Source organism: Emydura macquarii, unplaced genomic scaffold, assembly GCF_026122565.2.
Source record: "Emydura macquarii macquarii isolate MOO-44397 ecotype Brisbane River unplaced genomic scaffold, CSIRO-AGI_Emac_v2 contig_1254, whole genome shotgun sequence".
NCBI lineage: Eukaryota > Metazoa > Chordata > Testudines > Chelidae > Emydura > Emydura macquarii.
In genome coordinates this window covers 118,270-129,915 of record NW_027131391.1, presented here as the reverse complement: position 1 = coordinate 129,915, position 11,646 = coordinate 118,270, and the positions used below count along the sequence as shown (strand labels likewise).

General features: G+C 49.1%; 2 protein-coding genes across 2 annotated transcripts; one reads left to right on the top strand and one right to left on the bottom strand.

Annotated features, from left to right (window-relative positions):
- The first annotated feature begins 368 nt into the window (after positions 1 to 368).
- Positions 369 to 4,081, top strand: CHCHD10 (coiled-coil-helix-coiled-coil-helix domain containing 10). Its single transcript, XM_067549952.1, has 4 exons — positions 369 to 526; positions 1,698 to 1,917; positions 3,016 to 3,163; positions 3,797 to 4,081. The coding sequence occupies exons 1-4, from the start codon at positions 480 to 482 to the stop codon at positions 3,814 to 3,816; spliced, it is 435 nt and encodes a 144-aa protein (XP_067406053.1). The 5' UTR covers positions 369 to 479; the 3' UTR covers positions 3,817 to 4,081.
- A 2,708-nt stretch (positions 4,082 to 6,789) lies between these two features.
- On the bottom strand, positions 6,790 to 11,646 carry CUNH22orf15 (chromosome unknown C22orf15 homolog). Its single transcript, XM_067549944.1, has 5 exons — positions 11,622 to 11,646; positions 9,253 to 9,339; positions 8,342 to 8,467; positions 7,784 to 7,858; positions 6,790 to 6,959 (listed from the first exon to the last, which is right to left on the bottom strand). Exons 1-5 carry the CDS (start codon positions 11,644 to 11,646, stop codon positions 6,790 to 6,792), a joined length of 483 nt encoding a protein of 160 aa, XP_067406045.1.

Below are 11,646 nucleotides of genomic sequence, written 5' to 3'. Positions count from 1 at the left end.
AGGGAGGCGGGCCAGGATGATGCTATGGCACAGGCCGAGCTGGCAGGAACGACTGACTCTTTCCAGTGGCACTGGAGCCCTAGGCCAAGGCGCCTTCATGGGACATTATTCTGCGCTGACCCCAAGCCCGTCCCTGCCTGGCTCCCACCAGCACTCTCTGGAAAGCAGGCGGCGGCAGGGCAGGTGAAGGTCAAACGCCTGTGACCCGGACAGCTTCGGCGCTGCTGGGACTGGAGCCAGAGCCACGTGGAGGGAGGGCGCCTGCGCAGAGAGCAAAGTGATGGCGAGCCTAGTGAGGGCAGCGGCTTCAACTGCTGTCACTGAGCAGGCGCAGGTCACGGCGCGCATGCTCACTAGTCGCCAAGCGGCGGAGTCAGTGGCCACGTGGGTTCTCTCGCTTAGCTCGGCCCTTTAAACCGGCTGCGCCGGCCGCGCTCAAGGAGACTCACGGTCACTCGCGGGACGGAGGCGGCTCCAGGATGCCCAGGGGGAGCAGGAGCGTGGCGGCCCGGCCGGCTGCAGCTAGGTGCGGGGCCGGGGGCGGTGTGTGGGGTGACCCCGTGCAGGGACTTGGGGAGACGCTCGCCTGCTCGGGGGTTCCTGGCCCTGCTTCGGAGCGAGCTGTCAAGCAGCGCGCTGCCGCCCGGCCCTGCCCCACGTGTGAGCCCTGCCCCTGCTGCCCCCCGGCTCGGGCTGGATCCTCACATGCCTTGTGCGTAACGCCCCTCTCGGGGGTGGCTGGCAGGGTGGGCGCGGTGAGATCTGTCACTAGCCCGGCTGCCGCTCTGCTGGCGAGAGAGACAAGCGCTCGGCTACCCCGCGCTCCTCCTTGGGCCTGGGAAAGGTCCCCTGAGCCTCGCCGCTCAGCCAGGGCCGGCCAGCTGGTTAGTAGAAGTAAGGGGCACATGCTCTAAGGGGCCATTCGTGGGGAGTCTCTCCAGAATACTAATCCCTGCCCCTGGCCCATTGTTTCCAGCCTGGGCTGTCCCTTGCCCTAGCGATCACTCCAAGAAGGGCTTCCCCTGGAGCGATTCCTCAGCCCTCTGTTCCCAGGAGTGGCTGTGAGGGTCACCTTTGGTCTGGCTCCTCTGTTTGCACGCTTCTCCCTACAACTGCACTAGCTATAAATGCTGTACTTCCTCCTGTGGCTGGAAGGACAAACCTCCCCTCTGGGATCCTGACCCTGCTCTGGAGCTAGTTACTAACCAGTTGTGAAAGTACAATGCCAGCTCTTTCCCTGGCTGAGCGGGATGGGGCGTCTCAAGGTGACTTTAACCCTGGTGTTGTCATTGTGACATGTGACTGGAAGTGGGTGTATGTTTAGGAGGTAGAGTGAATTCCTGAGCTTATGCACACAGCTGTGTGGGAGGAAGTAAATAAGATGTTTCTGGGGTGGCAGTGCCAGATTTGTAACCACAAAGCTATTGAGCTGACTTCTGTGAAAACTGAGCAGCTGCATGGGACCCTTTTTCTTTCACTTGCTGCTAAATTGGATGCAAATTGGGCTCAGAAAAGTACCACACAGTGTGTTCTCTCTCACTCACCCTTGGAATATACCTAGGTGGGACCAAAGGCAGGCCAGTTGCTAGGGTATGCGATTCCTACGGTAGCTATGTCTAGTGTAAGTGCCCGTCTTTACAAATTTCACTAAGTTTCTTCTTCCTCCTCCCTCTGTTCGTTTCCCTTGTATTCAACAGTGCAGCGCCATCTCATGCTCATCCACCAGCTCATCCTCCACCTTCAGCTGTTGCAGCCCCAGCTCAGCCCCAGCAGCCCGGCCTGATGGCCCAGATGGCTACCACTGCAGCAGGGGTTGCTGTTGGATCAGCTGTAGGCCATGTGGTTGGCAGTGCTCTTACTGGGGCATTCAGTGGAGGTAGCAACTCTGAGCCAGCGAAACCAGCCAGTGTTATCCAGGTAATGCAGCTCCATGATTTCACTAAGAAATTATTCTTCAGAGGTTCGTGGAGTCCAGGAAAGCAGGACTGATTGTCTGATGTCCTAGAGAGCCTCCATACACTCCAAGATAACAAAAACACTTAACCCTGCTATTACTGGGGCCCTCTGAGAACTGAGGGGGTGTGCGCGCGCGTGTGTGCGTGTGGCATGTTTGGTTAGGCTAAACCTGTGACGTTAGTGGGGACAAGAGAACAGAACGTGACACTAGTCTGTAGAGCAAACAGCTAGTGCATATTATCTCTCTGGACTTGAAACATCGATTTACTGAACTCTGCTAGTCAGTTTGGCTTTAAACTTAATGAGATGCCTTTATTACACAGTAAAACTATCATTTTTATCTATTAAAAATTTGTGGGTGTAGGTACTTTGAAATTTGCTAAACTTAATTTCTGAAAGCCTGCCTTGGCTTTAGAAGTTAGATTAAAATAAACCAGTTGACATTAACCTGCCTTTGTCTCTAGCAGTTGGAGAAGCTGACATTTGCCCTGACTGGGGCACAAAACATGGCCCCCGCCCCTTTTTCATGTTTAATAAGAAACCTGCTCCCCTTGTTACCTGAACTGTTGTGCCAGACGCATTCCCTGGTCTCCAGTCCTGCACTGGTGAGATTAACCTTCTAGCCAGTTAGGGCAGAGTACACTGTCCTTGGGCCTTACTGCTTAAAAAGGAGGGGCAATTACATGACTTTTCAGGGCCTCCATTTGCTTGAGCTGGCCTGGAGTCTGAACCTGGGGCTGGGAGGTAGGAACTCTCTAGTTTTAATCCTGCCCCTGATAATGGTTACTCTTTGGCACTGCAGTTGCTGAATTGCTCTGCCTGCATTTCTTTGTGTAAAATGAGGCTAATCCTGGCCAGTTTTACTGGGCTGTTGAAGATTAATGATGTCCATAAAGAGCTTTTGGAGATGCAGAGCAGCAGGTCTTATTTATTCACGTTTGCCCTGACTGGCAGCTAAATGGAAAAATCTAGACAGGATAGATTATTGTATTATCTCCTTCTGTCCCAGAGTTTGTCTCCCTAAACTGGAATGTTTTCTGCTTTTTGGGGTGTCTGTAGGAACCCAGACAGCCTGCGTACCAGCAGTCGCAGTATGGACCTTGCCACTATGAGATGAAGCAGTTCCTGGAATGTGCTACCAATCAGAGTGATTTGACCTTGTGTGAAGGTTTCAGCGAGGCACTGAAGCAGTGCAAATATAACAATGGTCAGTGTTTTGCTTAGTTTCACTGCAGGGTGCAGAGATGGGCACTAGCAAGTCTGGGACTGACAACCTAATGTTTGAAAGAGTAGCATGGCTTACAGCCTGGAAGGGCTCTGAGCTTTCAAAAGCAGCTTGTTAATAGTTCCTTCTAAAAAAAACAAGCACCCTAAGCGTGGAAGAGGTTGCTGTCCTTCTCTTTGAAGTGACTCCAAAGTCTCACCTCTGCTATTTCAGTAGTATATCCCTTTCCATAAAGGTGTTCAGGAATCGTGGAAAGGGGAAGAGGAATACCTTTGGTCCATGTCTCAGCAGAACGGTACAAATAGTGGGCTTGGAGATCCCTTTTTAGGGATAGATGTTCTACTGCCCTGCTCCTTTGGAGAGCCTTCTCCTTTCCCAGAGCACAGCCAGACCAGTTCCCACGCCCATTTGCCAGGGTTCCCTTCTGCTGGAGCAACATACTAAATAAATGAAGTGAAACATTCAGACCAAACTGCTTTGTGTGATTGGTCAAACTCGTACCCATATGTGAACATTCTGGCTAATCATGGGGAGTTTACCTCACTCGGACATTTGATGTGAGGGTCCCTTCTGCCTAATGTTGAGCTTGAGCTTCTCCAACCTCTCCCATTGCAGGTGTTGCCTCCCTTTTGTGAAGAAATTCAGCGCTACAGGGAAATGAGCCTGGAGCACAGACAAGAACTGAAGGGAGTGGAAGGAAGGGCTAGTGACCAAAGTAACCAGTTGAAGTGAACAGTAGTCTGACCAGATCAAAGAACCACTTAGAGCTAACGTGATTCTAGAATTGGCAGGAAAGACAATGGTTGGAATTTGATGGGGCTTCTAGAATCCAGATTTCGTTGGATTTGCTACAGAGAAATATGTAATAAAAGGAGACTATTTATTTTAACCTATGAATAATGTGTATGTTTGGTTTCTTCTTCTAGATGCTAAGTCTAAAATTAAACTGCCAAGCAATCTTACCCAAAACCTCATCTCTGCTTGATAGGGTGGTGGGATGTCATTCTAATCACTGAATGTTTTTTCTTCCTCTCCTCCCAAAACAAGTGGAGCAGAATAATTAAAATCCAGGTGACTGGATGATTTAGCAAAACCAAACAAGGCCAGGCCTGGATTTCTCTCACTGGACATGTATACTACTTCTGCTGAGATATTTTTCTTTATTCAGAAGGCCAGAGCAGAGATAATCTCTAAGAACATTACCCTGCAAGTGCTTCGTTGACTAGGATTCTTGTAAATCTCAATATCCTCTCAGCTCACAGACATGAGGAGGACATAGAGGCATGGAAAGAAAACATGACCTGGTCAATAGCATGACTATAAGAACACAGCTGACTGATCTTATTTTGGGTCTTAGTGGGTTATGCAATATGCTGAAGGTCATTAGCCTCAGGTTAAGTTCACTGCGTCTCATACAGCTTTAACATTACACCAAGAGCTGCAAGGCCTAATCTAACAAAATCAGGTATCGCTAGTCCGTTACTGAAATGCATTAGACACTCCACACAGATTTAGCTTTGCAAAAACCCAGCATCTTTAGTTTTATGGGCTTTGGAGCAACTTGGGTTACCTTGGCCCTGTTAAAAGTCAGCAGGCTTTAGCTGGAAGGAATGTAGCTACAGTGTGACCAACAAAAGAATGCTGTGCATGCTAATCTTGAGATTTTCTTTGCAGATGAATAAAATCCATTAAAACTCGTGCTTATTTTAGTTGTCATTGCTCTCTAGCTGCTGCTGAATGCTGCATAGTATTGTCTGAATCATATTCTGTGTATGGAGTTGTAAGGAGGACAATACCTGGTAACAGTCTTTGCTGGTGCAGTTCTGTTACTTTTCGCAGTTTGGCAGAACTGGAAAGTTGCATTTTTCCTCTAAAAATAAAATGAAGGTGATACTCCAGTCTGGCTGTGTGCGCCTTTCCCTGACCAAAACATAATGACCTTAACGTTGTGTGGCTTGCAGTCAGATTGCCATCTGCTGTGCCCTGGGAGAGACTGTCAAGGGAAAAACTAGGTGTAAAGGATGGTCTAAAGCAGGGGTTCTCAAACTGGGGATTGGGATCCTGAGTTTATTATAGGGGGGATGTGAGCTGTCAGACCCTGCACATGCCGTGGGTGTGATTATCAGCCAGAACCCTTCAGAGGTGGGTGGCCGGAGAGCAGTGGCTGCTGGCTGGATGAACTGAAGGCAGCGCTGCCCCTAGCAGCAGTGCAGAAGTAAAGATGGCATGGCATGGTGGGTCATTGCTTTTTTGGGGGGGGGGGGTCGTCACAGCCTGGTCTAAAGTCTTGTGGCTTTGTGAATAAAGTGTGAGATTCTGATCTCAGGTACACCAATGTAAATCTGGAATAACTAATGGAGGCAGAGCTACTCCAAATATACACTAGTGAAAATGAGATCAGAATTGGATGAATGTTCACACACGGGCTAAAGCATCTGTGAAAAAAACCAGTTCCCTGCTGAACAAAACTGTATTTCCACCATCATTTAAGCAGCTGTTTTTATTCTTCTATATGTATCTAGCATTTTATGAAATACAGTCTAATCTGGTTCATAGAAAATATTCCCCCAGGAACCACTTTCCCTAATCAAATTAGTCCGACTGACACTGACTGATTGCATTGGTACAATGAGAACCTGTTTCTGATTGGTGCAGAAAGACGTTCGTGCTCTTCTTTCAGAAAGGCCACTACCAGAGCAGTTACTGTGAAAGAGGCACTGGGGTATTCCTGGCAGCTGGCTTGCAATGATTCCATATTCGACTTGCTCAGTTTCCAAGATTCTGTCTTTCTCTTTGGTGGCCAGCCCTACAAACTCAACCTGCGATTGAAAGTCAAGCTGAGTTTTCTCTGGATTGCACATGATCAGTCCTAAAGATCCTCCCCCTGGAATGTAAATAATGCTTTTTGCTGAAGCAGACAGGATACAGTCCAGTTTGTTCTCTCAGAGCTAGTGTGCTTGTGTGGTGGTAACAGGAATAAAAGCAATACACATTTATCTCTCATGAATGTTTATAGATCTTTTTTTTTTTTTTTTTTTTTTTAATAGTACAAATGGCAGTTGCCCTTGGCCTGAGGAGGGGAGAGGAGTTTACATTACAAGAGAAATGGCTTGTAGCAAGTAGGCTTGAGAACATTTAACAGATCAAAAGGTTCCCCTATTTCTAGTAGGGGTTGTTAGAAGGTGTCACCATTGTACGATGCACATCATTCTGAACAAAATGCTCCTTGTGTTTGGTTGTGACTATGCAAGTGGTACCTGCTACCGGTGTGTCTGAGTCACTAGCACGAAAAGTAAATTTAAGTAAAAGTAAAGTAAAAAAGTACTTAATCTGTTAGCCCTGACAGAGGTTAAACTCTGTTTCGGACGATGCCGTAAGCCTAGATCGCCTTCCATTTAAAAAGGCTCCAAGGTGTTTCTGATCATGACTCGCTCTGGCTGTGATGAGGATGTAGTGTGCTGCTTATAAAGCAGTGACCTCTTGCATCCAGTCCTATGGTTTGACTCCACCCAACTGTGTCACTTTGACCTCTTTAACCCTGCATAGGGTCTTTGGAAGATGCTTCCAAACAGATGGAGGCCTTGTTCCCGCAGGGGGTGATACCCTCTCTAGGTGGGTCTGCTGGAGAGAGCCGAGCCTTTCTTACTCTGCTGTGTGCTTCTGAATTTGGCCGGGGAGCCCAGGAACGGCTCCTTAAGTGGGCGAAACTTTCTCTGCATGGAACTTCTCCTCGTGTTGTCCTTCAGCTGAGGGTGTGCTGATAGCTTCTGCAGCCGCTCTGGGAAGCAAACCCAGAAATCAGCTGTTTAGTTTCTTGCTAGGCTCCTCTCTTCTAAACCAGGGATTCTGCCCGCTAACTCAGATTCCTTCCTTGTTTATGTGGCAATAGAAAAAGTAGTGGAGCCTAATGGCCTGAGCCCAGGATTAGGAGACAAGAACTCCTGTGCTTTCTAATCCCTGCTCTGATCATCCATCCCTCTTTGTCCTGAGGTAAAACACTTCATCCTTCTGCCTCTGTTTTCCCATGTATGAAATGGGATTGTAACTTACCCACCTACCACCCAGGGATGTAGTGAGGATTAGTAAGATAATGTTTGTAAAACACGTTAAAGATGGAAAGCTGCATGTGTAGTAAGGATGGGAAATATTGCTGGGTTTCAGCTTAAATGTACACATTTTGGCTTTTTTTGTGAGTTCTGTTCCTTTTTTCACCCCTGTTCTTGGGATCTTTCATTCCTTTAGCCAGAACAATAACAATTTTTGGCCATGTCCGTTCTGGAAAAAGTCACAAAACAAACTTAAGGCCTTCTTCAAAAGGGGCTGTAAGATGCAGGGGCTACTGATGGTGCACGGGGCAATGATTTGACTGAATGAATGTATGATGTTCTATACCTGTGGCACTGGTCTCCTATGTAGAAGAGTTCCAGAGGGGTAGCCGTGTTAGTCTGTACACAGCAAAAACAACGAGAGTTCTATAGCACTTTAAAGACTAACAAATTAAATTAAACTGAAATTAAATTTGTTAGTCTTTAAAGTGCTACAGAACTCTCCTTGTCTTTGGTCTCCTATGGTGAATTGATGCACTGGGAGCCCACCTTTTACCTGCCAGCTCAGGGCGGTGCTTTCCCAGGTTCTCCAGTAGGGATTCGTAGTGGATTGATTCTGAGCCTTCTCCTCCTGTCGACAGAATTAGCAGAACCATGCTAGTTCATTTCATATCCTGGAAAAAATTACTGGGCCATAAGACCTGCTTTAGCTTGTGTAGTTCTGCTAAGTCACTTCAAGAAAAAGTAATTGCTTCACAATAGCAGGATACTGGGTATCGTGACTTTGTCATGATACAATTGCCACATGGTTTCTATCTGTCCAACTGCCTACATCCATACATTGCATTTGTAATATTTCCTTTGGAAATTTGGAATATTTCCTTTGTTTGCTTGTACCTTTCTGTCCCTTGGGTACTTCTCATTCATTTCTACACAGGGGGATGGATTTCTGTGGTTTAACATATCCCACTAACTTTGCTCAGGTACCTGTGTGTAGCACAAACAAAGCCCCATAGAAGGAAGGAGTGGGGATCCCTTCCTACAAGCAGTACATTGCCCTGGACGGAGCATGGCAGTATTCTCATCTTGCAGAGGGGTTTGGCAAGTAACTTACGAATGACTCTGATGAGGATGTAGTGCTGCCTCTCCTGTAGGTATTTACTAGCCAGCTCAGATGCAGGATCTTCCACTTCGTTCAGGTTCATCAGGGTCCCTGATTCATCTAGAAGATCAATGCAATCTAGAGAGAGAGACTGGATTAAGAAGTGCCTATGTCCTTGCATGCAAGCAGCACATGCCTGCAGGCCTAGAATTCGTACAGAGTTAGGACTGGTTTATCTACACAGGGTCACTCAGGAAAGTGAGTTCAACTAAAGCGAACTAAGGACACTTTAATTCTGAATGAAAATGTCCACACGAGCATCTATTGCGGTTTAACTAATCCAGTTTAAATTCACAGTTGTAGTTCATTTGGATTAGTTTTCCTGAGTGTCCCTGGGTCTGAGCCTTCAGCTGCATCTGCACTGTCCAGGACAGATGTGGAGCTACTCCCATTTGGCACAGCCAGTGAGAGAGACCACCCTGACAAGTGACCTAGTTAGAGAGACATGAAACACACTGGCTGCCTCTGGTACGCAGTGGTTAAGACCCCATGTTTTGTAATGTCAGTATTTGTAGGTAATTAAAATACTCAGCAAATCATTGTGTCTAGTTTGTCTATTGGTTAGTAAAGGACTTTGGGATCCCTTGGGACTTTGTAATTGTATTATCCAGTGTATTATCCTTGGAGTGTTTCACTGGCCACAAGATGTGTGGGACTCTGAGGGAGGGACCCTTTATGAGACAGGACAGAGAGAAATACTTCATCTGCTCCATCCCTCTCCCTTTTGCAGTTCAGGATGACCTCCTTAAATCCAGTTTGACCCATTTTTTACTTTTCCACCAGCTCCCTCATCTCTGATACTCTAAGCAGTCCCCCAGCAGGTGGCCTTCACTCCCGTTAGGAGGGGGATGGAGACACAGTACCTTCTGGCCTGCACTGGCATTTCTTCTTCAGGTGCGCGGTGAGGCTCAGGACCTGGCAGCGCAAGTTCACAATCTCTTGGCAGTTGGCTGTGAAGCAGGCAAAGGGAATTAGCACAGGAGGAGACAGATTTTCCCCTAGTTTAGGGGCTGCACAACCCAATGAACTGCAGCAGGTGGTTCAAGTGCAATAAAGAGACAGCCACAGCCGCCGTCTGCTGGTGATGTCAGCGAATGCGGCAAACAGGAAAAGGAGGGTCAGTGGTACTGCACAAGGGGATGTGTCAGAGCCAGACCGGGAGCTGCAGAAATGTGTTTCTCCTTCCTGGGTCTTAAGAACCAGAAAGGAAACCAGAGCAGGAGGCATCCAGAGGATGCTGGTAGTTTAGGAATCTGCCTCACTGCTCCATAAAATGCCTGTGGGTTTGTTTTTGTTTTTTAAACTTGGTCTTGTGAAATAGGGAAATTAGGTGTGCATGGGCCCCTTGCTTTGCCCTCTGCAAACCTGCGGATGTCACACATGACATGAGTTTGGCAGTCTCAGCTTAGTCATTTGTGGACATTTGCCTGAAAAACATGCTAATTCAGCACGACTGGAGAGGCCTGGGACATGAACAGCAGGGGGTGGTGCAGGCCAGCGCTGAGCTGCAGGAACAGATTGGGGCAGGGCTCCTGAGGCAGGAGAGGCGGGGGAGCTGCAGGTTTAGGACTGCAGTGCTTTGAAGAGATGTTTGAAGGCTCAGAACTTGAGTAGCAGAGTTTGTAGGTCACAACCAGGGATGTACCATTGGTTTCCGGCGCCTGGGGGCCAATACTTGCATTCACGTCCCCCTGTTGGCAGTAGTGGCAGTGGCAGCAGCGTCTCACGGGAGGGTGGTGATCTGCGGTCTCTTTTCCTGCTCCACCCAACTCCCCCCCGCTGATGGGAAGAGGAGTGACAGGGGCAGATGCCCCTAGGCCATCCAGTGGTGGGGGGTGTGTGGCGTGATGTGCTCTGCCCCAGAGCCCCACCATTAGGTTGGCCGTGTGGGCAGCCTGGCCCCTGTGTGGCCAGGGTCCCTGCAGCTCCCTACGTTGCACCCAGCATGGAGGCGGGGGGGCCGGGACGACACTTGCTGCTGGCAGGCCTGAGCTGGGGTCAGCGCGGCCACCGGGGATGTTGAAGTCCGGTGGCCCCTGGCTGCCTGCGACAGCAGAGAGCGGCTCCTCTGAGGGCCCGGCTGGCACCCCCAGCCCCCAGGCCAGTGCCCAGGGGCATGGCCACCCCCCGTTGGTATGCCGTTGGTCACAACTGAGGGCCATTAGCTGCGTTTGGTAAGGTCTGCACCGTGCCTGCTCACGCTACTGCTGGTCCTGGCCTGAGCTCTTCATCCTTCACTGTAAGAGCGCTCACAAGAACAAGTCACTCTACAAAACAAATCAACAAACCATCCATTTTTCAGGGGAGCCACTTCTGTAGTTCAAGCCCTTCAGTCAGTGGGTTATATTCACTCTGCTGCAGGTGCCCGAGCTGGGGGCCCTGGGTCACAGAAAGGCCACTTGGAGGGAGTGGGTTGGGAGTCGGTCTGCAGTGGTACAAGATGCCTCGCCAGGGCCCAAAGCTGGCCGGTGTAGCCCGGCATTCAGGTGAGGCTGGGCGGGAAGGAACATGGCTAAGGTGCTCAGGGTACGAATGAGACTAAAAGCTACTGCCACTGGTGTGATCAGAGATGGCTCTGCAGACACACGGGAGCAGAGCTGCCATTTCTACACAGTCACGTTGCTGAGGATGCAGGAGCCGCCCTTTAGAGAGGCACAGACCCCTCAGAGGAGCAGGGGCAGCTGAAAACCACGAGAACTCGGTTTTCATCTGGTATCTTCTGTCAAATGACGTCATTGTGCTGTACGGCCCTGAAACCACGTAACAATAAAAATCTGCAGTGACCATCCTCCCTTAGAAGGACAAAGTAAAGTCACCTTTCATGGCGGGTGAGGGGGGCACGACTGCAGTGCACGACTGCAGCGCACCCCCAGTGACAGCCCCTTCTCTAGTCTGAGGCCTTTGCAGATAATGCTCAGCTCTGATTTACTTTTTTTGTCCCTCAGTCTCAAAGCTCTTTGCAAAGGAGGTGGAATATCACCTGTTTTATAGCTGGGGAAACTGAGGCACTAAGTGCTCACACAGAGAGTCAGTGGTCCCCTGACTCCCTGCACTATTCCCTAGCCACTAGACAACACTGTCTCCCCAAGTACACGTAAGGCAAACGGATAGGACCTCTGAATGGCGGTGAGAAGAGGAACATAAAGTGTGCTGAGAGATTTCATGGTAAGAGAAACCAGCTGATCCCGAGAAGCTGGGGCTGGAGGGCAAAGTCCTAGCTTCCCCCACTTACCTCCATATCTCACGGTAATGAACAT

Coding starts and splice junctions, on each gene's coding strand:
- CUNH22orf15 (XM_067549944.1), bottom strand. CDS start 11,646: ATGTTCATTACCGTGAGATATGGAG. Junction 9,340..11,621: donor CATTACCGTGAGATATGGAG/GTAAGTGGGGGA, acceptor CCTGCTTCACAG/CCAACTGCCAAGAGATTGTG. Junction 8,468..9,252: donor ATGCCAGTGCAGGCCAGAAG/GTACTGTGTCTC, acceptor CTCTCTCTCTAG/ATTGCATTGATCTTCTAGAT.
- CHCHD10 (XM_067549952.1), top strand. CDS start 480: ATGCCCAGGGGGAGCAGGAGCGTGGCGGCCCGGCCGGCTGCAGCTAG. Junction 1,918..3,015: donor AACCAGCCAGTGTTATCCAG/GTAATGCAGCTC, acceptor GGGTGTCTGTAG/GAACCCAGACAGCCTGCGTA. Junction 3,164..3,796: donor GCAGTGCAAATATAACAATG/GTCAGTGTTTTG, acceptor CTCCCATTGCAG/GTGTTGCCTCCCTTTTGTGA.